This window comes from Solea solea, chromosome 11 (genome assembly GCF_958295425.1).
Source record: "Solea solea chromosome 11, fSolSol10.1, whole genome shotgun sequence".
NCBI lineage: Eukaryota > Metazoa > Chordata > Actinopteri > Pleuronectiformes > Soleidae > Solea > Solea solea.
This window is the reverse complement of record NC_081144.1, coordinates 20,154,531-20,181,722: the sequence shown is the minus strand read 5'-3', so window position 1 is coordinate 20,181,722 and position 27,192 is coordinate 20,154,531. Positions and strand designations below refer to the sequence as shown.

General features: G+C 41.1%; 1 protein-coding gene and 1 long non-coding RNA gene across 2 annotated transcripts in view; one reads left to right on the top strand and one right to left on the bottom strand.

Moving 5' to 3' along the window:
* Nucleotides 1-27,192, top strand: part of ctnnbl1 (catenin, beta like 1) — a 53,776-nt gene extending 26,584 nt beyond the window's left edge. Inside the window, exons 12-16 of the mRNA XM_058643540.1 lie at nucleotides 7,348-7,445; nucleotides 8,545-8,625; nucleotides 17,630-17,767; nucleotides 18,681-18,753; nucleotides 26,533-27,192. Coding sequence (XP_058499523.1) covers nucleotides 7,348-7,445; nucleotides 8,545-8,625; nucleotides 17,630-17,767; nucleotides 18,681-18,753; nucleotides 26,533-26,621 — 479 coding nt within the window. The 3' untranslated portion in view covers nucleotides 26,622-27,192. The remainder of the gene's footprint in view (nucleotides 1-7,347; nucleotides 7,446-8,544; nucleotides 8,626-17,629; nucleotides 17,768-18,680; nucleotides 18,754-26,532) is intronic.
* Nucleotides 5,639-6,637, bottom strand: LOC131468867 (uncharacterized). Its single transcript, XR_009241746.1, has 2 exons — nucleotides 6,472-6,637; nucleotides 5,639-6,353 (listed from the first exon to the last, which is right to left on the bottom strand). It is a non-coding gene; the product is annotated as an uncharacterized LOC131468867 (long non-coding RNA).

The window sequence follows — 27,192 nt, the reverse complement described above, 5'->3', positions numbered from 1 at the left end:
GCGCCTTTTGGTTTCGAGTTGGAATTGCGACTGCGTACTTAGTGAAATGGTCTGTCAGTACCAGTATGTCTTTTGTGTTGCTCCGATCAGGCTCCACCGATAGGAAGTCCATGCAGACCAGCTCCAAGGGCCTGCTGGCCTTAATGTTACACAAGGGAGCTGCTCTCTCGTTTGGAGTCTTCCGGCGCACACAACGTTCACACATCTTAATCTTCTGCTCTACATATGCTGACATTCTAGGCCAATAGAATCGTGACCTCACAAGGTCAAGGGTCCGCTCTATGCCTAGATGACCTAGATCATCATGTAGGCCTCTCAGTGCTGTGGCTCTAAGTTCAGCTGGTAGAACAAGCTGGTGTGTGACTTGTCCATGTTCTTGCCGTACCCTGTATAGCACTCCATCTCTCAGCTCTAGACGCTTCCATTCTCGGAGCCACAAAACAAGTTCCGGAAGCTCTTGTCTCAGGGTGGATGAGGGCATGTCTCCAGACTCCTTGAGCTCGATGACCACTCTGAGATCAGGATCAGCTCGCTGTTTCGTCCTTATCTCCTCTTCAGTCCAATGACCAACCACCGGGAGTCCATGATCATCTTCCCGCTGGAAACCACTGGGCAGAACATCAGAATGGATGGCAAGAGACTCGACAAGTGTGAATGATGGACATGTGGAGTTTTTATGAGACCACTCAACATCATGTCTCTCACATATAGCCTTCACCGCATCTGGAAGAACAACATCTGGAGTCTCTTGTTCCTTCAGACAATGTAGAGTGAACTGTTCAATCCTTTCACGCTCTTTCCTCGACACAGCATCTTCTTGGATCTCTCCATGTGGTCGACGAGAGAGTCCGTCTGCATCTTGATTCTGCATTCCTGCTCTATACTGGAGCTTGAAATTGTACGTTGATAGAGCGGACAGCCACCTGTAACTCGTTGCATCCAACTTGGCGGAGGTCAAGATGTAAGTTAAAGGATTACTGTCAGTGACAACAGTGAAATTGGTACCATACAAATAATCACTAAACTTAGCAGTGACAGCCCACTTTAAAGCGAGGAACTCTAACTTATGAGCAGGGTATTTCGCCTCACTCTTCGTCAGTCCTCTGCTTGCGAAAGCGATAGCCCTCATCTGTCCGTCTTGTTCTTGATACAGAGCTGCACCAAGCCCTGTTGTGCTGGCGTCAGTATGGAGGACGTATGCAAGTTTAGGATCCGCAAATCCTAAGACAGGTGCAGTAGTGAGCTTGTCAATGATTTCCTCGAATGCTCCTTGACACTCTGAAGTCCACCTCTTCCCAAAGGATTCCTTCGGATAGAAGTACAGGTGTGTTTTTCCTCTTCCTTGACTGTTTTTCCTGAGAGGTGGGTATCCTGCTGTGAGGTCATTTAGAGGTTTGGTGATCTTTGAATAGTTCCTCACAAACCGTCTATAATACCCAGAAAACCCCAGGAAAGAGCGCAGCTGTTTGAGGTTCTCAGGTACTGGCCAGGTCTTTAAGGCTTCAATCTTCTGTGGATCCGTCTCAACCCCGTGTTGGGAGACAATATGGCCAAGATACTTAACAGAGGTTTGGAAAAACTTACATTTTTCTGATGACAATTTCAAACCATACTCTTTAAGTCGGTTAAAGACCTGTAGTAGTCTCGACTCATGTTGCTCCAAAGTGTCAGAGAAGATTATGAGATCATCGATAAAGACCAACGCCTCCTTGCGGTTAAGATCTCCTACACATCTCTCCATTAGTCGCTGAAACGTACTTGGTGCGTTGGTAACCCCCTGTGGCATTCGATTAAATTCCCAGAAGCCCAGGGGGCACACAAACGCAGTCTTTTCTTTATCAGCCTCTTCCATTTCGACTTGGTAATAGCCCGATTTTAAATCGAGGACTGAGAACCATTTAGAGCCTGTCAAGAGGGAGAACACTTCCTCTAAGTTTGGTAGGGCGTAAGCATCTCTTATGGTTTGAGAGTTTAGTTTCCTGAAGTCAATGCACAACCTCACAGAACCATTCTTTTTCCGCACGACGACGATGGGAGATGAAAAAGGGGACTCGGACTCACGTATGACACCAGAATCTAGCAGCTCTTGCAGATGTTTCTTAACTGCATCCACATCTTGTGGATGGATGGGTCTGGGTCGGTGCTTAAAGGGAGTATTGTCACCCATCTTGATGTGATGTTTTACTTTGTTGGTATGACCGAAATCCATGTCATGCTGAGAAAAGACCTCGGGCATGTTATTGAGCAGCCTTGTGATTCGCTCTTTCCACTCTGGTGGTAAAGGGGAATCCCCAAAATCAAACTCCATCCCTTTGGTTTCAGGAGCAGTCAAATCGGCGGGGGGCTCCTTTCCCATCACCTGTTGAACTGCGTGAATCTCAGCCAACACTGTCCTCGGAGGGATGGTGACATCATGTTGAGTCTCATTCCTCAGCAGGATGGACATTGAGCAAGGGCGGTTGACCGGTAAGGTGCCCAGGGAGCTAGCAACCAGCAGTCCGCCAGGAAGGGACGACACAGAAGCGGCCTCTACAACTGCCCACTTATCCTGGTGAGCAGCACTCATGTGGACCCGCCCTTCCACAACGACTGTGCTGCCCGCTGGCACCACTTTGGGGGTGTTGCTTCGCACCTTGATCAGCCCAAGAGCTCCAATACTTGCCTGCTTTTTCCGTACTTCAAGGATTTTCAAAACGACTCTGTAGCCAGAAAAGAATGACTGAGGGCGACAATCATGCCTTTCTACATAACTAGAATAGAGGACGTCTAATGAATTGGTCCCGATGAGGACTTGAGGCACACTGTTCACATCAGGGACAACCAGCACTAACGTAGGGACTTCAGTCTCTTCTCCTAAAAACTCCTCTGGAAACAACAGGTTGAGTTCTACGTACCCCAGGTAAGGCACAGCCTCCCCATTGGCTCCCTCTATTTGCAGCTCTACATCCAAAAGATCGTCCAGGGATTTCAAAGAGTGGTGGAACAGGTGAGTCTGGAAAAATGACAGTGGAATAGTGGTCACCTGAGATCCCGTATCTAGTAGGCAGTTAACCTTGTGGCCTTCAATAGTGACTTGAGCAGTGCATTTTGTTCCAACCAGGTTGGGTGGCAGTATGGTGGAGGTGGGGTTAGCATTACTACACTTGCTAGCCACTTGCTCTGTTTTTCTAGGGCGTTTGGTTGATCTCTTAGTCCCTGTCTGCCCTGCAACAGGGGCTCCTAGTAGTTTAACTGCTGGATGCCAGTGCTGCCATTTTGCTGATCCCATTGCCGTTGTTTCTCTCTAAGCAGCTGTCTCTTTTCCTCGACGAGAGGGGGATTGGGTTCGATGTCACAGTTGACTGCCAGGTGAGCATCCCCACCGCAGCGGAAACAGTACCATGGACGGGGTCTACTGTTTGTTGTTGGCCCTGAACTGGACTGTCCACTCACTCTCTTGTTGGGCGACCGGTGTTGAGCTGTCATGGAGGAGTCTCTTGAGAATGCAGGCGATGGTGTCTGATGACTCTGAGCTTGGGGTGGACTCACTTGTGCTTGAAGAAAAGCAAGCTGATGTTTCAATGCCTTAATCTCTGTTGCTTCTAAGTGGTCGTTTTTAGCTTCCTGTGTTGCTTTCCTCATATCAGCTACCTGTGCTTGAATCTCAGCAATCTGTCTTTTCAATGTGCCGATTTCAGTTGTGTCAGGACAGCTGACTTTGGCTTTACGTGGAGTTGCAGTCTGCATGACAGCAACCTGGGCTTGTATCTCGTTAAGCTGTTTCTTTAAGACGTCAGCATCAGTCACTTCTTTTTCAGGTGTAGTACAACTGTATGCAGCTAATTGTTGTGCTGCAGCTCTGAACTTTGGGACAGCAGGACCTGACTTGTGTAGTCCAAGATGTTTTTTCATACGGTTATGTTTACTTGTCTGTCTGTCTTCCTCTGTTCTGATCAGAAGCACCAATTCAGCAAACGAGGGCGGTGCATTTGTTTTCCGCTCCAGTTGGAGATCAGCAATCAGTCCGTCATTCCAGCAGCCTCGACAAAACTGCTTCAGAAGGTAGCGGTTCCGTTCACTCTCTGTGATACCACCTCGCCTGACCACAGCACTCAGAGCAACCTGCAAGCGGTTCAGATAGTCAGAAGGCTTCTCTTCATTGTTCTGCAGTGTCCCCATAAACTTGGCCAACAGCTCATCTCCATCCTCTACGGAGCCATAGACTGCGTCCAGTAGCTGAAGATACACTGATGGCAAAGCCTGAGGGCTGACATGCTTAATAGCATCAGTAGCTGGAGGCAATAAGCTGTCCAAGATCTTGCGTGTTCTGTGCAGGTCAGACATGGAGGGATCTGTCAAGAATAAGTCAACATTTGCCCTCCAGGTATCAAAGTCAAGTTCACTGTTTGGACGAGGAAACTTCCCAGAGAATGGTCTTAGGCGAAAAGAAGAGTGCATGGGAGACATAGCTTCATTAGTTCGCATGACATGTTCAACAACAACCCGTTGTATAGCAGGAGGATTAACATCATTTGTGGTAAGTACTGAATGTGTCACTGCAGCACTGTCACCATTACCACTGGCTTGGATGGACAGGGACGCTGGGTGTTGGGTGTTCCAGTTAGCAACCATGCTAGGCGATGGAGTGGCTGTCAACACAGCAGGCTGCGACTGACCATTCACACCAGTAGGTGAAGACATTACTTGTGGACTCCGAGTGGCGGCCTCAAACCTTTGCAAAGCTGGTGTTGATGCTGCTTGGGCGTCGCCTCTAAAGCCACGCTGACTACGCCTGGGCGAAGGAGATGGTGGGAACACAGCTGGTAAGTTTCTGATTACCTCAGGTGAGACAGATCCAAGCAGAAGAGAGGGCTGTTGCATGACCTGTGATGGTGTCTTAATGTTCTCACTCTCCCGACCAGCCGCATCAGAAGTGTTTAATGGAGAGTCTTCGACTAGTGCAGCATCAGCAGGGAGGTTCACACCTTTCCCTGCACTTATCTTCATCAGTTCCTCTTGGAGTACACTTTCAAATGTTTTCCCACTTTCATCAGCAATGGCTTGCAGTTCCTCAAGATACCCCTTAGTGGCGCTGCTGCTAGCAGTGCTAGTGTAAACACTATCTAAGGAGCGCACCTTAAAGGTAGCATTTGCATCAGCTGAGCTCTGATACTCTTTTGGCAATATAGGTCTGAATGTGTGCATTGCAGAGCTACTTGCAAATTCCACAATAGAGCAAAGATGATACACTGATGTTGGGTCATCAATAACTAACACTCTGTTAATAGAGCCATAGCATTTGAGGTGCCTCTCAAGCTCCTCATCTACTTCAGTTTGAGTTAACCCACTAACGATAACTGAGTTACGGACATTTATCTTTTCATCTTTCACTATATCCATTGCAATATATTGTTGCTTAATCTTTTACTCTTGTCACTCAATAATACTCCACTTTCTCCTGGCTAGCTCGCCAATTTTCTGTAACCCGCCTCAGCTATAACTGTTTATGATAAAGACTGGGAGATACAGATATGGTTATTCTATCAGTGCACTAATTACCTCATGGGCTAGGGAACCAGAAGTCTAGATCGCTATAGGAGAAAGGGGTATTGGCAATATGCATTGAGTGACAGAATAAAGAATTCACACAACCAACAAATACGTTTTAAATGTATTATATTGTGTTGATTTAAAGAACAAAAAAAATAAAATAAAAATAGACAAAAGTAATTTAAATTGTCAGCGACACACGAGATGTCAACAACAGTTCACAACAAATCCGGCCACAGAATAATCAACAGTCTCTGTTTTGGGTAGCTCGCCACGACTACTGAGGTTCCCTTCTACCTTTACAAAATGGAAGGAATCCCAGCAGAAGAAGTTTTCATGCAGATCTCAACCCAGAAATCCATGTAAAGGAAAAAGACCCGGCCTATAAAGGCCAAAAGAGGGTTACTGTAATAGTCATATAAATAAGATTTACTTTTAAATGTAAATAAATGCAAATAACATTATTTATATACGTACATTGTAACATTGTTTACTAATAATTATTTTCAACTTCTCTAAATGAACTGAACACATTTCTCTATATTAACATGAACATTTTCTTTTATCGCCGCTCACTCTCAGAGAAAACAACAGAGTGTGGGTAATATAAGTAAAACACTGTAATATAAAACATTTTATATCTTTTTAAACACAACACACATGAAATTAATGCCTCATTAATCCATATTAATATTAGCAGATGCACATTTCTACTTCATCAGATCATTCAAATAAGTTGACTCACCAGAGGCTCAAGCATCACATCACACACACACACTCCAGACACAAGGCAGAATACACGGCTCTCATCTGTCCAAGTTTTGCTTTTGAAGAGACAGGGACACGGGAGTTCAGTAATGTGTAAGCTCACAATACAATTTAGCGAAATAAACGTGGCTAATGGCATGAGCTAGCGCCACGAATGCTAATAACACAACTTACGTTTCTCTTCCGTTTTCGTCACAAAATACACAGTCCGCTAATCAACCGACGGCAAAAAGCTTCGCTCTCTGCGCTGATGATGAAACTCAGACGCTTAAATATCTGACTCTCTCACATAAAACAATAACAACTTCAGCAAAAGACTAGCATGTAGCCACCCTGACGACAGTTCGGCAGAGAGAGAGAGCGAGAGAATCCAACACAAGTGCACGTACACCCAGACAGCGTCTGATTGGTTGCGCTGCGTCACGTTACGTGAACTCCACATGTCACCCGTATCTTGTACACTTTTAGAAAGGCACATTCGACACACTTGAGATGAACAAATATTCCTTTTAGCAGATATAAACAAACATTATGTATATAAATCTTTCCTTTTTAATCTATTTATTGACATATTTTAAATTTAAATCATAAATCCTATTTATTCATTTTGTGTAAGATTATTTTAAATCAAACTATTTATCTGTCAAATAAAATAATGTGAATTTATTAATTTATTGATCTGACTAATTAACTTCTAATAAGGGCCTAGTAACCTGGGTTACACTGACCTTAACAATAACCAGTTAACGTCTAACCCTAAACTTAATCCAACCACAATTTGAAATTTAGCCTCAAATGTAACCAGTTCCTAAGAAATCCGGTTTGGCCTCATCAGGACCAGTTTTTGGTCTCAGAGTACTGGTCCTGACAAGAGGTAACAAATATAAGTACACGCACACTTCTTAATAAATGTGTTCTCATGTAGGAGGCTTACATACTGCATGCGTCTGTCAGTGGAGGATGGTAGTTGCAATGGGAGACTGTTGAGGTGCTGCATGGTAATAAACAAGCATTTAAATTTAACTTTACCTCTCACTTTGCTGTCTGCAGAGCATGTCTGCTCCATCATCGCCTCCATGCTGAGAAACCTCAAGTCTCAACAGAGAAGCAGACTCCTTACTAAGTTCACAGAGAATGACTGTGAGAAGGTCAGTGTTTTGTTTTGTTTTTTTTTGTTTTTTTTACAGCCTCCAATTTTTGATTGATATACATAATGTGTAAAGGTATTTGAGTGTCTGACCACCATGTACTGTGGTCAACAGTTCATAGTGTTATGATCGTGATAGTCTGATATCTTAAACATGAGTAGAAGTTTGATGGTTGCTATGAATATCAACAATATTACTTGATCAGGGTCTGACCATTTGTTGCATACATGACATTGTTTTCTGAAAATGTCCATGCAGCAGATGATGTTTTTCCCCTTAGTGCAAAAAATAATATTAACATTGAAAGAACCCTTTAATGCAAGTAAGAAGTTGTTGCTGTTGGACTGTCCTTATGTTCTTTATGAAGTGAATGATTTCTTTACAAGTGTATTGTCACCCAAAGCTAAAGAAAGGAGCTACAACAAGATACATGAATGTTACTCAGTTACTGTCCTAACCAGTACCTTGTATAAACGTCTCTTTAGAGGGTAATTAAAAATCAAACTATGATTTTTTTCCCCCTACTACTCCCACAACTGCCCTCAAATATAAAACATGTCTCATACTGAATGTGTTGCTTCAGGCCATTTTAGTAGGAAGTGTGAATTTTAATGTAGAAAACTGCCTGTTGGCTTTACTACTAAACATCCCAGTCAGATTTACATGACCACATTCTGCACTTATTTGTTCATTTTATGGGCAAGGTTTATGTGACTCTAAACAAGATTATAGAAATAGTTTATTATCTTGACTTTGTTTTCCCACTACATAAACCTTTTCCACTCAGTCTGGAAGAAAACAATAAAAGAAAATCTATAAATGATTTAAGTAAAAGAAGTCATAATTGGAACAAGGCTAAAATGTTTATCCATAAACATAATTCCATGTTAGGATTATGTACATTTTGTGTTTTATTAAATCACTATTGTCAAATTGTTCTGGGTGTAGTGTATTTATCTCCTTGGTCTGTCTCCGCTTTGTGCTTTTGCTTTCCCCCTCTCATATTTCTCATTTTCACTTTCCTTGTATGCTGCCTCTGTCACTTTATCTCCCCCCTCTTTCTCCATCTCCCTTTTTGCCCCTGTTATTTTCTCTCCAGGTTGATCGACTGATGGAGTTGCATTTTAAGTACCTGGAAGCTGTTCAGCAGGCTGACAAGAGGATCGAAGGAGAGAAACATGTAAGGGTCTCTCTTTTTTCTTCCATCTCTCCCTATGTGCCCTTCATCCTGCTCCCTGCACTGTCTCTTTACAGACTGCCCTCATATTAAACAGCCTGTATGGATGGTTGGATTTTTAGCTTTACTTTATTGACCACAAATGACATGCCATCAAGTAATTGCATCACATCAAGACATTATCAGAAACATTGGTGCTGTTTCATAGGATATATCCTACTCTAAACCTGATCTGATAGTTGTATGACAATTGTAATTCATGCTCAGTATCAGTCGGTTACTTCCAAAAAGCTGCTACATTTTGTTTTCAGTTCCACCTTTGTGAAATAATTCCCTTAGAGTTGCTTTGCTTTTCACAATTTGTTACAGCTGTCACCTCTCGTGTAATTGTCACTGGATTGGTGTGTAGATCTGTTTCATCAAAGAAAAGGTAACCTCAGATTGCGTCACTGACAATAATGCAATGTGCGGTTCTGCATAACTGGAGAATAGTCCCATCTCATTCAGTCTTAAGCCTTTTAAGAGCTTTAAATCAATACACTAGGATTGATAACCTCCTATTGGCATTGTCTACAGCCTGGAAAATTTGGGTGCGTGGGTGGGACGGCCCTATTTAGCTTATTGAGCTCCCTGCGTGTTTGGATGCGAGCATTGAGCTGTCTGGTAGACAGACCAGTGGGTGGGACACACATAAAAGCTATGTGGCCTCAACACAGAGAGAGAGAGAGACAGCTCTGTCCTTAGAAATGGAGGGATATGGAATGCAAGGAAAAATTAGGAAATGGAATTTGAGTGAAAGAGAATGATGAGGGGTAGAGAGGTGTGAGTGTGGAGAAAGATAAGTGTGAGATAGATTTTCATCTTCAGATGACAGAAGATTAATTTCTCAGACAGACATCGTGGCGGTATTGTCGAGGAAAGGCCAGACAGTTTGACATTTTACCCACTTTCTCTTTTTTTTCCCCACGCTCTCTCCGTCTTCCCCGCTCTCTCTTCCTCTCTTCCTCTCTTCCTCCAGAATGATCCGAGTATGACTCTGATAACATGGTGATAAGAAATCTGTTATGAGTGTGCCAAGTTCAGATCATTCTCTACATTATACACTAAAATCCAGGGATGCTCGATATTATCAGCACAATGTCGGGGTCGGCTAATACAAATACAAATAAATATGCAGTCCAGTTCTATAGAAACTTAAATGTGTAACAAATATTTATCATTGAATTATAACTATGCATCTTAAATATGAAGTTTTGCGTAAGCTTTGCTGCTTTTTACTGTTTGATTATGGCCAATGGTGATTAGTGAACATGGTAAACTTAACCAGCAAGCATATGTTGCCTCTTGTTTAAACCTGACTCATACAATGCTGTCAGCATGGATATAGACTTTTGTTTTTGCTGAGGAATCAATTTTCTTTGGATTGATTCATGTTCTCAGTGGGAGCAGACAAGACAGTGTAGCTAATTGGACTTGATGGTTCAATTCCCATGGTAAGTCGACACTTGAGATGTTGGCAGTGGGTATGGAGTAGCAAGAGGGAGGGAGGGGGGAGGTATGTCGTTGAGCTTATCAGTTTGACGACCTACTTCTTTGACATTTTTGAGCTCAACAGCATCACAGGTAAAATTCTCGGTCCCCAGGTTTATGTTACACTACTTCTTTCCAAATCACAGAATCACTGTGCAGTTCACAAACCCCAACGTCTTGCAGTCATTGTGACATCACGCTACATGAGTGGTTGCACAGTCTTTCACCAAGAAGAGTCCCCTCTGCCTTCGCCCTGACCTAGTCTTTGATTGACAGCGTGGCTGGAGATGTCACAGACTTAAACAAGGGCAATGTTGGAATAAGGAGAATACTGTACTAGTTAAAGTATATAAAAAGAATTGTGTTGTATGTGTTACACTAACAGTAAACTGAAAATAAACTTTTGTGGGTTTGTGTGTGACAAACACACTTGTTTACTCACAGTTTAGTTATGATACCCTTAGTTTTAGGTCCTTGGGTTCTCTTCAGACCTCTCCTTAAACACGTTATTGGATTTTTTTGTGATGGCGGGCTTTGGGGGGGTTTCATCATTTATCTTGCAATTTTGAAGTTTCAACCCAGTGTATCACTGAAGCCTGAGGATTCAATGTTTATTTTTATGACATTTTCAAGTAAATTTGCAATATTTTGGAGTGTATTGATTTTTCTCTTAAAGTGTTGTTTTTGGTGTAAAGCAGGGAGAAGTTTGGACATGGGCTAACTTTCCTCTATGCCATTAGATGGTGGGCCACACCAAAGACTAATTAATGAGATAATATCACATACAGTTTCTTAGTGTTAAACAGGACTTGTTAACTGCTCATCAACCATTATAAATTAATAAACTAATCTGCCAGATTATTATTATTGCTGGAGGACCAGTTTCGCCCTGCAGGCTGCCAGATGCTCACCATTTATATAAAGTAATTTTGCTGTATTCATGTATTTACCGCAGTTGGGGGTCTATGCCACTATTTTGCCCACTAGTTTGAGCATAAGCTAGTTTTCTTCCAATTGCAACTAACAATATGGACCCAGGTGATTATTTTTGTATGTATGTGAATTAAAGGTTTAAGTAAATGTCATCTGTGCGAAATACGATGATGTAGATGCCAACCCAGTTCTGTCCAGCGCCTCAGCTGAATCAGCTGCCGTCTATAGTTGTTTTATCTCCGCTGTGCCTTTTGATTTTTCCCCAGTTAAACCTGTTTTTAAGGAGCAGTAAGCAAAATGTTTTTCCTCTGCAACATATTATCCACAGATTTCTCAGGAGGATAGCAATGAAAAAGCTGCTGCTGCTTCTCCCTGCATGTCTAGCCCAGAGTCCCTTTAATAAGCTGCTTATTTTCCTCCCATCTTGTGTCTCTCTTCTCTCTTTGTATCCTTCCAATTCTCTACTCTTACATAAAGCTGCTTTTCCGCCCTGCCATATATTTTTTATTGTCGACTACCTTCCTTTCCTCTCTCTTGTTTCTCTTTTACTTCCTTTCCCAGCTTTTATACACCCCATTTCCATTTCTCTTCTCCTCCCTTCACAACAGAGAAGTTGTTGTTCTCTCTTTGCTTATATCTACCCAATTACTCACTTTCTTCTAATATATCCCTTTTCTCTTCTTTTTTTATACATCTTCCATCTGGCTCTTATGCATCATATCCTGTCCGTCCTTTCTTTCCTCTTCTTTTTCCCATTTTTTTCTTACAATGTAGTCACTTTTGCCTCTCTTTCTCCTCCTTTTTTTTCTCTTCCAAACCCTCTTTTCTTTGCTCCCAGCTTGTTCATAACAGCTTTTGGAGATTGATGAAGTGTAGCAAAAATCGACTGAGGCCAACCTCGGTACTATGAAAAGCATCGCAGTGAGCACTTTCCTTGAACCTAAGAAACCAGTTGCTTACTGTAGTGTGTTTATAAGTGTGTGTGTGTGTGTGCGTGGTTTGGTTTTGCACTTAAGTTTGATATTTAGTTATATGTTTATATAAGTGTCACACGGTTGGTGTTGTGGTTAGCACTCTTGCCTTTGCTGCAAGAAGACACGGGTTTGCAAGCCGGTCGGAACAAGGGTCTTTCTGCCTGGAGTTTGCATGTTCTCGTCTTGTGCGTGTGGGTTTTCTCCGGGTTCTCCGCTTTCCTCCCACAGTCCAAAGACTTGGAAGGTTTGGGGTTTGGGTATTAGGGATTAGGAATTGGAAACTCTAAATTGACCGTAGGTGTGAGTGTGAGAGTGGATGGTTGTTTGTCTCTATATGTGCGCCTGTGATAGACTGGTGATATGTCCAGGGTGTGACCCTGCCTATCACCCTATGTCAGCTGAGATTGGCACAGCTCCCCCTGCGACCCTCATGTGGAGGATAAAGCAGTAGAAGATGGATGGAATGCTCTCTCTTTTCTCTCCCTTTCCTTGTGTATCTTCCAGTTCATGCAGTCATTTTGTGTCAAAGCTTGTTTATCTTCCCTTTATCAGTGCCCTTTCTTCTTTCAGTCTCAGTCATCCGTCTTTCCTCTCATCGGACAACACTGTTCATTACTGTATTCCTTCATTTGTTGAGGAAGTGTATGTGCAACATCCATGTGTGGTCCTAAAAACTTTGATGGTTTGTATTGAGAGCTTTTACCTGTTACGTTCAATTAATTATTCCAGCTTTATATGATGGTTGAATAGTACCATATTGCCTGGAAAGGTTTAGTGAAGGTCATCTACAAATGACTTTCACATTCATCTGATTGGTGATTTTTTTCCAGTGCAGAAAGTACTGTCAAGTTATATATACAGTGGTGGAATTTGAGACATACAGTGTGGTTGTACTGTCCATGTTTTTGGAACTCTTCCTTTGGGGTACCAAGCACAGTGGTACAGCTCCTACAGGGTGGAGCTAGATCTCACTGCAGTCCATTGATTTGTTGATATAGAATTATCACTTGTGTGCGACAGTTAGGAAAAATGGCTGTGGTTTTTTCCGTGCAGCCTGCAGCCTTCTCTCAAACAAAGCTTGTCTTCTTGTGATAAACAGCCACATGCTGTGTCGCCGCCTTCTTCTTCTTCTTCTTAATTGGTGAGCTTCACTGTGTCGCACTGTTATGATCAGTCAGATCAGGGTGTACAATTCCAAACTGCACTGTGGCGACGTGAGCTGCACTGTCCCACTTGGTGGAAACCGAGGCTGTAATGGCACTACAGACAACTATTATATACATATTTGTCCTCCTTTAAGTAACATTTAACGTTCTCTAACTAGGACCGCAGTCATTTCTCAGACTTCAACCGACTTTATTTGACTTAATTGACCAGTAACAATTAAAACAGAAGAATAATAGTGAGACAGGTTTGAAAAATATGCATAGTTAGAGATGGCAGAGGTATTACTGGTAAAATAAACATTTGTTGGTGATTAATTACCACCAAGGTTTATGGCTGTACCAGCTTGTTTTTTTGGCCTTGGCAGTTGTAAGGGACTAGGTAACGATCAAGACTAAGAAGCTGATTGGTACAAAACAGATTAATTCAGTTCCTCTGCAGCATTTTAACTTTTGGAAGGAGTTCAGCAGAGAGTGAATGATGTTGTATTCTTGTTGGCAAGTTCCTCCTCCCTTATTGTTACACAGCTGCCTTGCTGTGCCCCACTTTATGAACAAACTTCTAATTGATGCGGACCCAAAGCATGGGGCTGTGGTTTCTTTTGGAGATTATCATAACTTGAAATCAGCATGTTGTCTCACACTCTCACAAAGTTCTAGTTTATTTTTCCTTAAAGTTTACCTCATTATCAACCTCTGTGTCTCTGTTTTTTTAATGAGGATAACTAACCTCTCTTTTCTGTGTTTGCTTAGGCTTGATAAAGAGCACACATACACACACACAGTTGGTTTTTGCATAGCGCTGACAAAGAAATAACTTTAATTCTGCATCCAAGCATCCCAGTGGAAAAGGAAGTGCATGAATCACAAACGGTGGCCCACATACATAAAACCCCACACCCACTCACACTGTCTCGTGCACAAGAAAGCAAACATAGAACGTAATACACTCACACAAGGAACACACACACACCCTATTAAAGCTTTTCTGTTAAAAAACGTATGTACACATCATGTCCAGGCGCAAGCGCATGTGAACGGTTTGTAATGAACACAACTGTTCGTATATAAATCATAATCAGCCCATCACACAAACACACTTGCGCACTGCAGCTAAGTTACAGTAGAGGGACTGAGACTGAAAATCACTGCTTATTACTGTGTCTGTACTGTAGCCAGGCTGCCAGGCTCCCCCGAGGTTGCAGTAATTGACTTGTCCAATCCCTCCTTTAAACACGTTATTCTTTCTCTACTTCTTCTGCCTGCTGTTTGCCAGAGGGACTGTGCTGCCACACAAAAGATATTGGCCGGCCGCAATGTCAAACCCCAAAGTGGACAGAAGTCTGCTGCTTTAATGAATACTGCCCACTTTCACTGGGGTTTTAATAACCCTTATGTCCACTTCCTTGGCTCAAAATAATGAATATTTAATGCTCTTGTCATTGTTCAAAACCCTCCACTCTCTGTACTGATTCAAAAGCCTGGTTTGATCCATCATATGTTTTCTCTGTTCCTGTACAGTGAGGCTTGCTGCAGGTTGTAGCTCAACTTTATCTAATAAATGTTTTCTTCCTTTGTTTTACTTTGACGAGTTCACTTGTCGTTAGCTAATTGGAGGGGATACTGCGTTTTGTCAGAAATTACAGAGAACAATTATATATATGTGTGTATATATATATATGCTGCAACGTGATATGTGACTTTCAATCTGGGCATTATTTTAAGACTTGAATAGAATAATTAGTCAAGAAATAATTCAATTGGTAAATGTGTTTAATAGAAACACTATTTCGTCATTGGCCTAGTTCCTGATCAAACAGTCAACCGATATCACAGCATGAGATTCCAAAAGTGTGAATGTCCTTAGTTTAATCTAGTATTACTTCGCTTACTTATCAAACTCACAGAAAACTGACACTGGAAAATAATTAATATTTTAATAAATGGTGTTGGACAACTGCAATATAATATTAATTTACCCAGGGGAAAATTGTATTTCCATTTCTATTATGATTGAAACAAAGAAAGATCTCATGATGAGCTTCAGTGTATGCAAGTACTTTAATGTGTTCTGCTTCTGTTTTCAAAATGAAATTAATGTATAAGTAAGTACACTTTAAAGCCAGTTGCCAATTGTAATGTTGTGGCTGATTGGTGTAGGTTTATATGTATTGGTTCATATCAAAATTATATATTTTTTTTAATTTAATTTTAGAATTTACTTCGCTGCTTTTTGTCCTTTGTTGCCTTGATGTTTTACCTTGCCCTTAGAATTAATTCGTCTGCAGACTCATGTAAACATACCGTATTTCTTCTTATCTTGCCAGTACACACATCACAGAACCAGGTTGTGGCCACATGGATTCCCGCGGGTTGAGATAAAGAGTCATTCCTCTGCAGCTGATAGGCTGAAGGCTCTAATGGAAACGTGGATACGTAGTAATTGAGTTCTCACAAAATGCCTATAGCTATTCTTTGCAGTTGTAGCCAATGAGCAGAGTTGAGAATGACAGGAAGTAGATTTGCTTCTCGTGAGAAAATGCAAACACAGGTGATGTAAGTGTGTGTGCCGTTTTTGATCCCCCCCCCCCCCCCCCCCCCAAGGGATTTACATTAATGTATTGTGTCCTATCTATTACAGAATTAGGCCTACATCCTGTTTGTTGTATCTGTGCTGAGGTTGGATTGGAAAATTTGCCACAAGCACAAAACAATGAGTTGAGTTGTCATAGAAACTGAGCTAATCTTTTTGCATATTTTATGGGCCCTAGCTAACAACAAGGCCGAGCTTTGGGACTAACAACTCTCCGTTTTGTAATAGAAAAAAATTCTCGGCCAGTGTATTACCCAGAGGACACAGATGAAGTAAATGCCCTACATTCAGTGGCTATTAAAGGTTCTTGTTTTAATTATCGGCCTTGTTTTGAATCCTTAACCAGCTATACTTCATATTGCACAGTAGTTCTTTGTTCTTAAGTTGTATTTTGCTGGTCTTTTCTTCTTGCAGGATCAAATCCTGCTTTCAGAACCCACTGTTTTCTTATGATGTAGTAATCATTGTTCTAGTGGAACACATTGAAAATATGCTCTAGGGCCTCATTGTGTTTTCATCCTCTGTGGGTTTTTTCTAATGTAGTGTTAAATGTGTCCAATTATCTAACAAATAGCAACAACAAAGATAAACATACTCAAATCAATCAATCACAAAACAATAATGTATTGTTTTGCATTCCCACTTTCAAATGGTTTGTCCAAAAACAGTCTTGCACCTGAACTATCCCTTTAACTTCAGTTATTGTGTTCCACAGTGTAATTGATCTCAAGAGACATGGCCTCTTTGAAAGTTTAAATTTTCTTTGAGATGAAATCATTGGTGTGTAAATGTCATGTGTAGTACCCTTTAGCTGGATACTGAAAGCCATTTGTTTTCATTAGGAATAGTTTGAAAGTTGCCCTTTTTCATGATTTACTGTGTCACATACTGTAGCACGTTAGCTTCTATTTTAGTGCCGGGCCAGCTGGCACAGGCACAGGTCGAGCCTGTGTGGGTGCATGATTCAAACAGTAGTAGAAGAAACAGCTTATTGTATATAAGTTGATGTCTCAATTGCTAGTTTCAGGTCTTCTTCAGTAGAAAACAATGTCAGTTTTGTAAATTATGTTCCTGTTTAGAGGAAAACAGATGATAAAGTATCGTACATACAAGTGGACACCAGAGCTCCAGTAGGAGCCTGGTTGCAACATGATGCTGACCAAATCAAATTGGGAGTTCAGATTTATATGGGTGATGTCAGACCTGTTGACTAAATCCTCAAGATTCAAAATAGGTTATAGATAAATAGACATAATCATTTCATTTGCTTGTGTGTTTTCATCTGATTTGCTTTCCTCACTGCATTAATTTGGCTTGATGTATATCATGACCACAATGTAGTAGTATATGTTGCCATTGTTCAAGTATAGGTGAAACTGTGTGACACTTCTCTGTGTTTCTGTTCACACTCCAGACTCCTCTCTCTCCCTCAGGTCTGCTCCTTAATCTCTAATGATGATTAATGTGGGCTGTGTGCATATTGGCAGCACTGTGTTATTGGCATACTGACAGGGTTGTTAAGATGGATAACTATGCAAGTGTGTGTATGTATGTGTGAGTGTTTGCCCTCTCTTTTTTATTTTTTTGCAGCTTTGTCGTGAAATCGATTGATTTGTGTGTGTACTCAATGGAGAAAATGGATTTGTGGAAAAGGCAGGAAAAACAACACCTAAATTAAACTTAGTCTCTGATTTTCAGTTCCTTGAGTTAGTTTGAAGTGAATATTATGTCTCCAAAACATATCTAATGAGTGGTCTATTCACGTCACGTTGTGTCTTGATGAGTGTGTTGAGCCTTTGTGTCTGTGTGTGCAGGAAATGGTTCGTCGTGGCGAGATCCTGGATGACAGCATGGAAGATGAGTTCTACCTTCGGCGCCTGGACGCTGGACTATTCGTCCTCCAGTTGATCTGCTACATTATGGTGGAAATCAGCAACTCTGGGATCTCACAAGTACATAAACACACACAGATGTTTTTTTGTTTTTTTTATTTGCCACATTGTTAGTAGCGCTCTCAGATTAATTATTGTAAGTGAGATGGGGGACGAAGCAGACAGGAGTCGGATAGTTTTTGTGGACCTTGCCGTTCAGCGGCTCACTTCACCACTTATCTGGGATTCACTGAATTACCGCAGTACTACTATTGTTGGTTTGACTGCAAAAGCTACTTGTATCTACAGTTTAAATAGCTGCATCCAAGCCTCATAATCATAATTCAAGAGGCAGTTGATGCACCCATTGTGTTCCCTGCCTTATATTGTTGCCAGGTATTAAACTCAAACAAATGTGAATTCTCATGTCATGTGTTGTCATCCTCTGAGTGGGTGTTTCCAGTGACAGTGAATGACTGACATCTCTGGAAACATGCCATTGGTCTCCGCCATGCACTGTTGACAAGAACACATCATAGCACCAAAATCAAATGAAAACATATACCAGCCTTTTTGTTCCGTATCCCATGCAGGGCTTATTTTGCTCATTTTTATGTAAAGCTAACTTTTTTGCATGTTAACCGCCATGAACAAGACGGATGCTGATTTTCTTATCACCAGCTGTACAATGATCTTTTGATGTGGTCATTGTGTCAGACACTTCTCCAGTAGTAATTTATTATGACACACCATGAATTTGAAAAACACAGACATTTCTGGAGACAGATAATCAATATCCAGGACTATCCATGTGGTCACCCTGAGCTAATTAGCTTATCATGGTGGGTCTGGAGGTGGTGTCAAAATGGCCAGACTTAATCAAGATGTTGACTAAACATTGCTACACCCTTGATTTATGAGTAAGAGTTCATTTATTTTCAATTTGATTTTAAAGCTACAGCATTTTTCTGATCCTCTTTTCCTCTGAATTTAGCTGCAGCAGAGAGTCCAGCAAATTCTCAACATCCGAGGAGGCTCGGTCAAAGTAGTTCGCCACATCATGAGAGGTGAGTAAACATATCATATTAAAATGAAGCATTTGGATACAAACACAATAGTAACAAAGGTAACAAACACAATGTGGGGGGAAATAAATGTAGTTACAGATGTCGTCATCCTGTTCGTCTGTGTTTTTTGTTTTAACAAAAAATCAGATCTTACTCACATGAATTTATTATATTATTATTGTTTTTTGTTCATGTAGTTATCTGTGTTTGCTGAAATGTATTTCCTACAGACAGTCCTCGATAATAAATAATCCTCCCTGGCACACAATTCATCCTTAAGTAAAAAAATAAGTAAAAAACAAAAAAAAAAGGGGGAGGAATTGAATTAGATTTCTTAAATAATGAGGCACTTACTGTATAACTTGGTATGCATACTTCTCATTCACATTACTCCTAGACCTTTTGTGGTATCTAAAAAATTCAAAAACTACCAGAAAGCAGCAGAAATAGAGCTTTGTGCCTACATACTGTCATTACGGTAGCCCAGGACTTCCGTGGAGCGACCGTCCAATCACAGACAAGCTTTTCAGTACCGTAATTCCTAAACGATTGAATAACTGCCAGATATCGAAAGTGAAAGTTATCTTGGAAAAAGGAATCAGAAGCACTCGCTCATTGAACATTTTTTGACATTTCTACAGCCATAAAATCTAAATAAACCCAGACAGCCTGATTATCATGATGGTCATAAGAGGGTTAAGTAAAGGTTTTTTATTTAACATATCTTTAGAATTAAAATAAATAAATCATGTCGCTATCTAAAGCGAGCGGTCCATTTTACTTTTAGAGACTTTTAGACACATTTTTAAAAATCCTGCTTCTAACACTGGCAAGCGAGCAACATTTCAGGGAGAAATGTTTGTGTAATCGCTGCTCTATAGCTGTGGTTGTTGTTTGATAACACGCCCATGATCTCTGCCTGCCAAACTTGCGGTGCTGGAATATAATAAAATGCTATGAATAATACCATTCTCCCTTATTCTCTGGAACAAAGAAATTGATTTGGACCACATTTAGAACCTAGGTGTCAAAATCCACTTTTCCATTGTTTTAAAGTTGAGTAAGGGTTTTTTGGGGTTTTTTTTTATTCCCCAAGCTATTCTTGCTTTGCATTTTTCCATTTGTGCACTAACACAGCTTTGAAGTAAACAGTATTGGTCACACTGTTATGGAGACCTCCTGAAGCAGAGAAACAGAGGAGGAAAACAGAGGAAAACATGAAATCCAGATCAAAAATTACATACATTTTTAGTATTAAGAATTGGCATTTGAAACATCCTTGTATGAAATATAATCTATTTGAACTCTTGTTGTGAGAGGAGAGGACACTGTTTTTCTGTCCGTCATTCATTGTCTGTTTGTCTCCTCTCCCATCCTGTCCTGTAGTGTTTGGTTTTCAAAAACCTGGCAGTTGTGTTCTTTTCTTTCTGGCGTGACATCCATCCATCCTGTATCATTGTCGCATAAAGCTCGAGGACGGAGCTCCGTTCACACAGCCTCTGGCTCTCGGTGGCATGTTGCACTGTAGATAAAGCCATCCGTCACACATGGCAGTGCCAGAAAACATGGCGATGCTCCAGTGTGTGTGTGTGAGTGAGTGTGTATGCTTGTATTTGTTACCTCTTCAGGACCGTTTCTCTATAAACACTCACCTTGTCAGGACCAGTCATCCTCACTGAGGCCAAAATCTGGTCTTAATGAGGCAGAGAAGTTTAGGTTTGTGTGCATGTACAATGGCTGTGTAGAGTGTAGAGGGTCATCTGCATACCTTTGTTGTAACAAGGGTTTATGTGTGTTACTGTTACCTTTCATTCTGCCCAGTCTGACCATTTTCCTCTGACCTCTGGCACCAACTCACTGGGTATATTCTCTTATTTTGGACTGTTCTCTGTAAACCCTAGAGATGTCTGTGTGTGCAAATCCCAGTAGATCAGCAGTTTCTAAAAATACTCAGTACAACCCTGTGTGGTACCAACAAATATGTCATGTTCAAAGTCACTTAAATCACCTTTCTTCCTCATTCCGATGATCGGTTTGAACTTCAGCAGGTGTTGGAGTGTTTGTGTTAACAAGCAGTTGAATCAGTGTACCTAACGAAGTGGCCAGTGAGTGCACATGTGCATGTTTTCATCTGCTTGTGCATCCAATCCAACTTTATTTATAAAGCACTTTTAAAAACAACAACAGTTGAAACAAACAATCAGAGCTAAATAAAACAAATAGACCTAAAAACAAACACTAAACCATACAATAAAACAATAAAATACTGTAGAACATATAAAAACAACACAAATAAACAAGGCATCCAATAAAATTATATAAAAAAATAAAAAATATAAAAACCAACATCTCATACTGGGTTGAAAGCCAAAGAGTGAAATGGCTTTAAGATGCGTTTTAAAAGTGGACAGTGAAGGTGCGTGTCTAATGTGCTGTGGAAGATTGTTCCACAATCTCGGTGCAACAACAGAAAAAGCTCTGTCTGGATTTAGGTAACTGTAGGAACAGCTGATCAGCTGACCTCAGAGACCGGGCAGGAGTGTAGGGATTAAGCAGCTCAGATAGGTAAGGCAGGGCAAGACCATTTAAGGATTTAAAAACAAATAAAATCATTTTATAATGAACTCTACTGACAAAATAAAGTGTGTTACGGTAATCTAGGCGAGACGTGATACAGGCATGGATTACAGTCTCAAAGTGCTGTGTTGAAAGGAAAGCTTTTGCCTTTGTGAAACTTTCTTAAACGAAAAAAAGCTGGACTTCACCACCAATTTGACGGTCCAATTTAAAATCATTTTTAAACCCAGATTTGTGCCTGTAGGCTTTACATGCTGTGTCATGCATTGAAATCTTGTTTTTCCACATGGCTACTTATTAACATGTGTATGCTCTCGCTCCTGTATGTGCATCGTTTTTTACACTAATCTTACATGTTAAGCTTGCTCCATCTTATAATTTGCATATTGCATTTTTGTCTGCCCCTGCATGTGTTTACATAATTCATGTTCATATTTTGTGTACTTGTCCTTGCATGATCTTCACAGAAATTGTGTGTTGAGTTTTTGTGTCTAAGGCTCTGTGTGTGTGTGTGCGTGTGTGTGCGCGCGCGCGCCCTCACCCTGTTCATTAGGCCACAGTTTAGAGGCCTCTCTCATTTCAAGTGCTCCACCTGGTCAATGTGAAGCGGCAGAAAAAAAGGTTAAGCACATGCAGAGTGCGTCGCTGGCTCTGATGTCTTGACCTTAATGACGTTAGTTCACTGGATGAGAAGCGGTTCTGCAGGAGGGAAGGATTAGCTCACAGTAAGGAAGGAAATTGATTTCACTAAGGTTGTGGAAATCAGTGATGAGGTTTCCTCCTTTGAAACGTTGGTAGGTCATGTCACACAGGTACTGTGACTTAGCATTATCATAAAGAAATCGCCATTGACTTTGTGTTGAAAAGCAGAAAGCTGCTAATGATTACAATCGTATCCAGCACCCTGGGTAATACGCATTTAGCTCTAAATAACAAGAAATAAGAGATTGTCGGATGACAGTAAATAATATACTTAATGGTGAGCTTGTTTTTTGTGGTTAGCACTAGTGCTAGTTCTAGTCCAAGTACTTCTGGTTTCAGCTCATCTGGGTCCCCTCTGTGTAGAGTTTGCATGTTTTGCATTCCCTGTGTGTGTGTGTGTGTGTGTCTAATTCACTCCAAAGACTGAATTAGGGTTTAGGGAAAATGGAGTGTGAACATGTTTGTCTGTTTCTGATTGACCTGTAAAAAGGCTGTAGATCTGTGTCCAGGATGTATTGGGTGTACTGGCTGAGATTGTCCCAGTAAAATCAATTTATCAATCTTTTATGCTTTTTGTTAGACTAATTGTCTGATGGCAAATGCAGCTTATTTGCATCAGGTTGAGGAACAGGCCATCACAGATAAGACGTTGTATTTGAATTAGTTTTTTGGAGGATGCCACCTGGAGTGGATTTACTGTGTTGTGCTCTGTTGATTACTATAAAAATAAAAGTTAAAACAAATTGAAAAACTGTGGCGGCAGTGATTGGCCACCACACGGGCATATTGTGTTTGCATTCCCTCTTCTTGCAAAGCTGCAGCATTTGCCTGACACCGAGGTTTTTCCCCCCAGAGATCCAAAATGCACTTATAGTAATGAAGCAATATGTTACCCATTGCAATGGTAGGGCTCTCTCAGTTGATGTTTAGATAGCCAATACTTGTTAAGGCTGCCATTTTCCCTTTAAAGGCCTTAAAAACAGCACTCAGAAAACACATCAGCAGATGGCTGACTAAGTGTATCCACGATTTTTTCCCCTCAAGGTGTCCTTTTGACTCTTGTGATGGTTTTATTTTAGAGACGGAACTGTTATCGGCGTCATTTCACATCAATGTATTTGCCCATTATTGCACTCTAGATAGTGAGATTCACTTTATCCTGATGTAGTTGGCAGATTATTGGACATGTGACACTGAAATATTGGGAAGCACAGTTAGGTTTGGACCCGACACGGACGGTGTCGACTGCCCGGTGGCGTTGGCGTCGGCGTCCTGGCTGCTGCTGTTATCACACTGTGTCTTACTCGTTGCTGCTGCTGCTGCTGCTGCAGCGACAGCTTCTGGAAATGGTTCTCCCTGTACTCATGGCAGATCAGTTGCAGTCACTGACCTGAGTAATGGCCATGCTCAGTACTGTATTGTCCCCCATCTTGTTGCCGTGGAGACGGAAGGTAGGGAGTACCAGCATGCCAAAGAAAAGGTGCTGCAAGAGAGTTGAAGAGTCTCTGACCTTTCTGTCTGTGTGGCTGACTGCACCGCCATTCATAGACCCTCTGACACACACACACACACACACACACACACGGACAATGACAGGCGTACAGTGAAAAGAGGCTGTAGGTTTTCATGTCTTTGAGGAATTGCTCTCCTGCTTTTCTCGGTCAACCTTAAAATTCTGCTATTCTTGAGTTGAGTAGGATCCTGGGGATCACATTCAAATCCTCAGTGCTGCAATTCTGGGTTCAGTTGAAGCTGCATATCACTGTTCCACAGTCCAAACCTTCACCCCCCCCAAACCTCCCACCCTCCAAATACTGGACTTACTTTTATGACTTCCCTCCCAGTGCTGTGCTCTTTCTTTACCCAGCTGTCCTCAGAATACCCAATGATGCATTGACCTCTGTGCTACTCATCTGTCAAACCGCATCTCTTCTGAGTTCAACTAAAAACTTGTATCTCGCAAAAGTGTCCTGAACTGCTCTGCTTTCCACACAGCTGCTCAAATGTACGGCTGGTGCTCCTGACTTAAATGCACACCTGTCCAATTTATTCCCTTACTCTGTCATGCAGTGATGAAAGGCAGTGCGATTTTTTTTTTAAAGGAACATGTTTTATACTTGAGGAGTTTCCTTTTATGTTACTTACTGCTTCTCCTCCGTGACATTTCAAAGAGAAATGCTGCACTTTCTGTTCCTCCACATTTTATTTGATTGCTTACTTTTCCATTCAAGGGGAAAAAAAACACAGTTTAGAGAAATTATTAATCATTTTTCATGGTTGGTGTTACACTTTCCTTAAGTAAAGGAACTCGGCACTTCTTCCTCCACTGCTATCTTGGCAGGTTTGTGGTATTATTTTTAACAAATACCCAACAATAGACAAATAAAAAGAATGAAAATTATGAATTATGAATATTAAAACCAGCATCTTCTCTCGTTAGGACATTATTTATGGCTGCTCAGACGGGGCCAGAGCCATAAGTAAAGAAATCAGGGTGTTTATAGCGAAAGATATGCAGCCTTATGCCGTGGTGGAGGATGCAGGATTTCAGCATATGATTAAAGTACTTGAGCCGCGGTATAATATTCCATCCCGTCGTCACTTCAGCAACACAGTGATTCCTGAACTTTATGAAGAGACACGACGACAAATTGTCAAATAATTGTCCGACACAGCTTACGTGGCTCTGACTACACATGGATGGACCTCCAGGGCCACTGAAAGTTTTCTAACTGTGACTGCTCGTTACATTAATTCGGAGTAGAAGATGTAAAGCTCCATTTTGCAGACCCGCTCACTTTATGAAAGCCACACAAGTGAGCGTCTTTCTGAAGCACTGACACAAGCAGTGACAGAGTAGAATGGAAACTAGAATAAATATATAAACGTGTAAATGCAGCAATGTCTCTCCTCTTACTGTTTCAAAATCTCTGGATCGTTATCAAGCTGGCTCATTATTTCAGTTTTTGCAAGATTGCATGATATGTCCTCAAGAATATCTGATAAAAAATAATCTAATTATTAGGCTATATATCTGATCCCTTAGAGTAGACATTTAAGAACAGTGAGGCAAATACTAACAAAGCAAAACACATTGTAATCAAGCAATTAACAAATTAAAGTACATACTTATGGTATGTGCAAACCTGCATGAGACAGGCATACAGTATATACATGCACAGGCAAGTACATGTATACACCAATATATACACACACATTTAATGTGTATGGTGGTCAGGTATCCCATTTATTATATCAAACTGATTCCTGAAATACTCTAAATATAAATTAAAGCATATATATAACCTGTGTGCAGCTGATATAACTTTTATATCAGGATATAGACTAAAAATATCCAGATCTATCCTATCCATTCCTTATGAGTCTACCCAGATTTACTTACATTTTAGCTTGACAGAAATATTGATATTTAAATATACACTAATAAATATACTGCTATTCATAACCTACTTTTAAAAAAAGAAAAACAAACATTCCAACATTCCAAATAAAATTATTGGTTGTGTTTATTACAGCGTTGTAAGGGCTGTAATAAACTAGCCTTTGTCCTGTTTTCAATGTATTTATTTATTTATTGATGGGTTTTTTGGAGATGAAGACGATTTCAATAAATGAAACGACTATATTCGAAGCAACTGAGCCACCATAGCGTAAAATAACGTTGACGAGCAGTCAAATAATCATTGAGATTTTAGCTGAAGCTCATGTTAGACAGTCTTATGGGGTGGAGAAAAAAAAAGTATGAAGTTATGAAACTGTACAACAATGTCTCCCTGGTGTCTTTGACAGCCATGTGTCTCCCTAAACCCTGCGGGCTCTCGTCAGAAAAGCCTCCTTCGTTCTCTTCTTTCTCCTGTCTTCCAGAGAAAAGTGCTCTTTTCATCTCTCTGTCTCTGACATCCTTGGGTTTAATGTGTAATCCCTGCCTCGGAGGCAGGCTGAGAGACGGAGCAAATGCCCGCGCTCCTCGGGGGCTGCAGCAGCTGCAACTTTCTCTGCCTGCACATTAGACTCACAAATCGACTGCCGTTCTGGTCTCGGAGGCCTTGTGTCGGAGGCGGAAGCACAGAATGAAGAAGGCGCTCGGAAGCGTGCGATGGAAGTTTGAGCACGACACAATTCACCTGGACCGATTACTGCTCGCAGCCAGAGGCCAGACAGTCACTGCCAGTCTCCTCATATGACTGACATTTTTCAAAGAAAAGGTGGAATTCAACTTTGGTTACAAAGGGATGACTAGAGACTGCCACCAGTGAGGGGTTATTCAATATCTTTATTTTAATTACCTGTCTGTCCGTCTAATCTGTCTAAACATCATCCATACTTGGTCCGGAGTAGTGCAAGGAAAACAAGGCTACTTATAGCCAGTTTGTGAATCTCTGGCACCAAGGATGATGTTGCTCTCCTGGAGAGTTGCACAGCCGTGCCTGTGCTGTCAAGTCAACTAATCTGCTGAATTTTTCTCTAACCCTCCTGCAGAGTACGCAGAAAGCATCGGCGATGGGAAGAGTGACGAGTTCAGAGAAGCCGAGCGGAAGAGGATCATGGACCTCGTGGACAGTTTCTAATCTGACCCTTTCTCTCTCTCTCACACACACAGACACACACACACACACACACACACAGAAATCTGCTCTTACACATAATAACAACAAATGGCCCAACGGTGAATGTGACCTTGAGCTATTGGTCTGTTTTTCTGCAACCAACAAAAAACGTATTTACGTGCATAGTAATGCTGCTGAAACATTAGTCTGCCATAAGCAGTCTGTTGTTATTTAATAGTTATTCCCTTTTTTTAAAGCAGTCTTTCACATGCAACATTTGAGGACGACGGAACTCAACTTTTCGAGATATTTTTATGTATTAGATCTCATGAATACAGACTCTCTTCCACTCTCCGTGTAAACAAACTCACCACAGAAACAGTAGGAGCAGAATTTTGTAGATTAAAATACGCAGAAAACACGTGTTCTCGCAGCTGCAGTTCTGTTTATGTTAAGTGGTGTAAAAACACTGTACGATAATCATGAACAGAATTTTCTCTTTCTCTCTCTTCCACTTTTTCTTTTGTTATGGATTTTGTGTGTAAAATATTTTCTAATTAAACATTTGGTAATAAAATGTGGTGATTGCTGA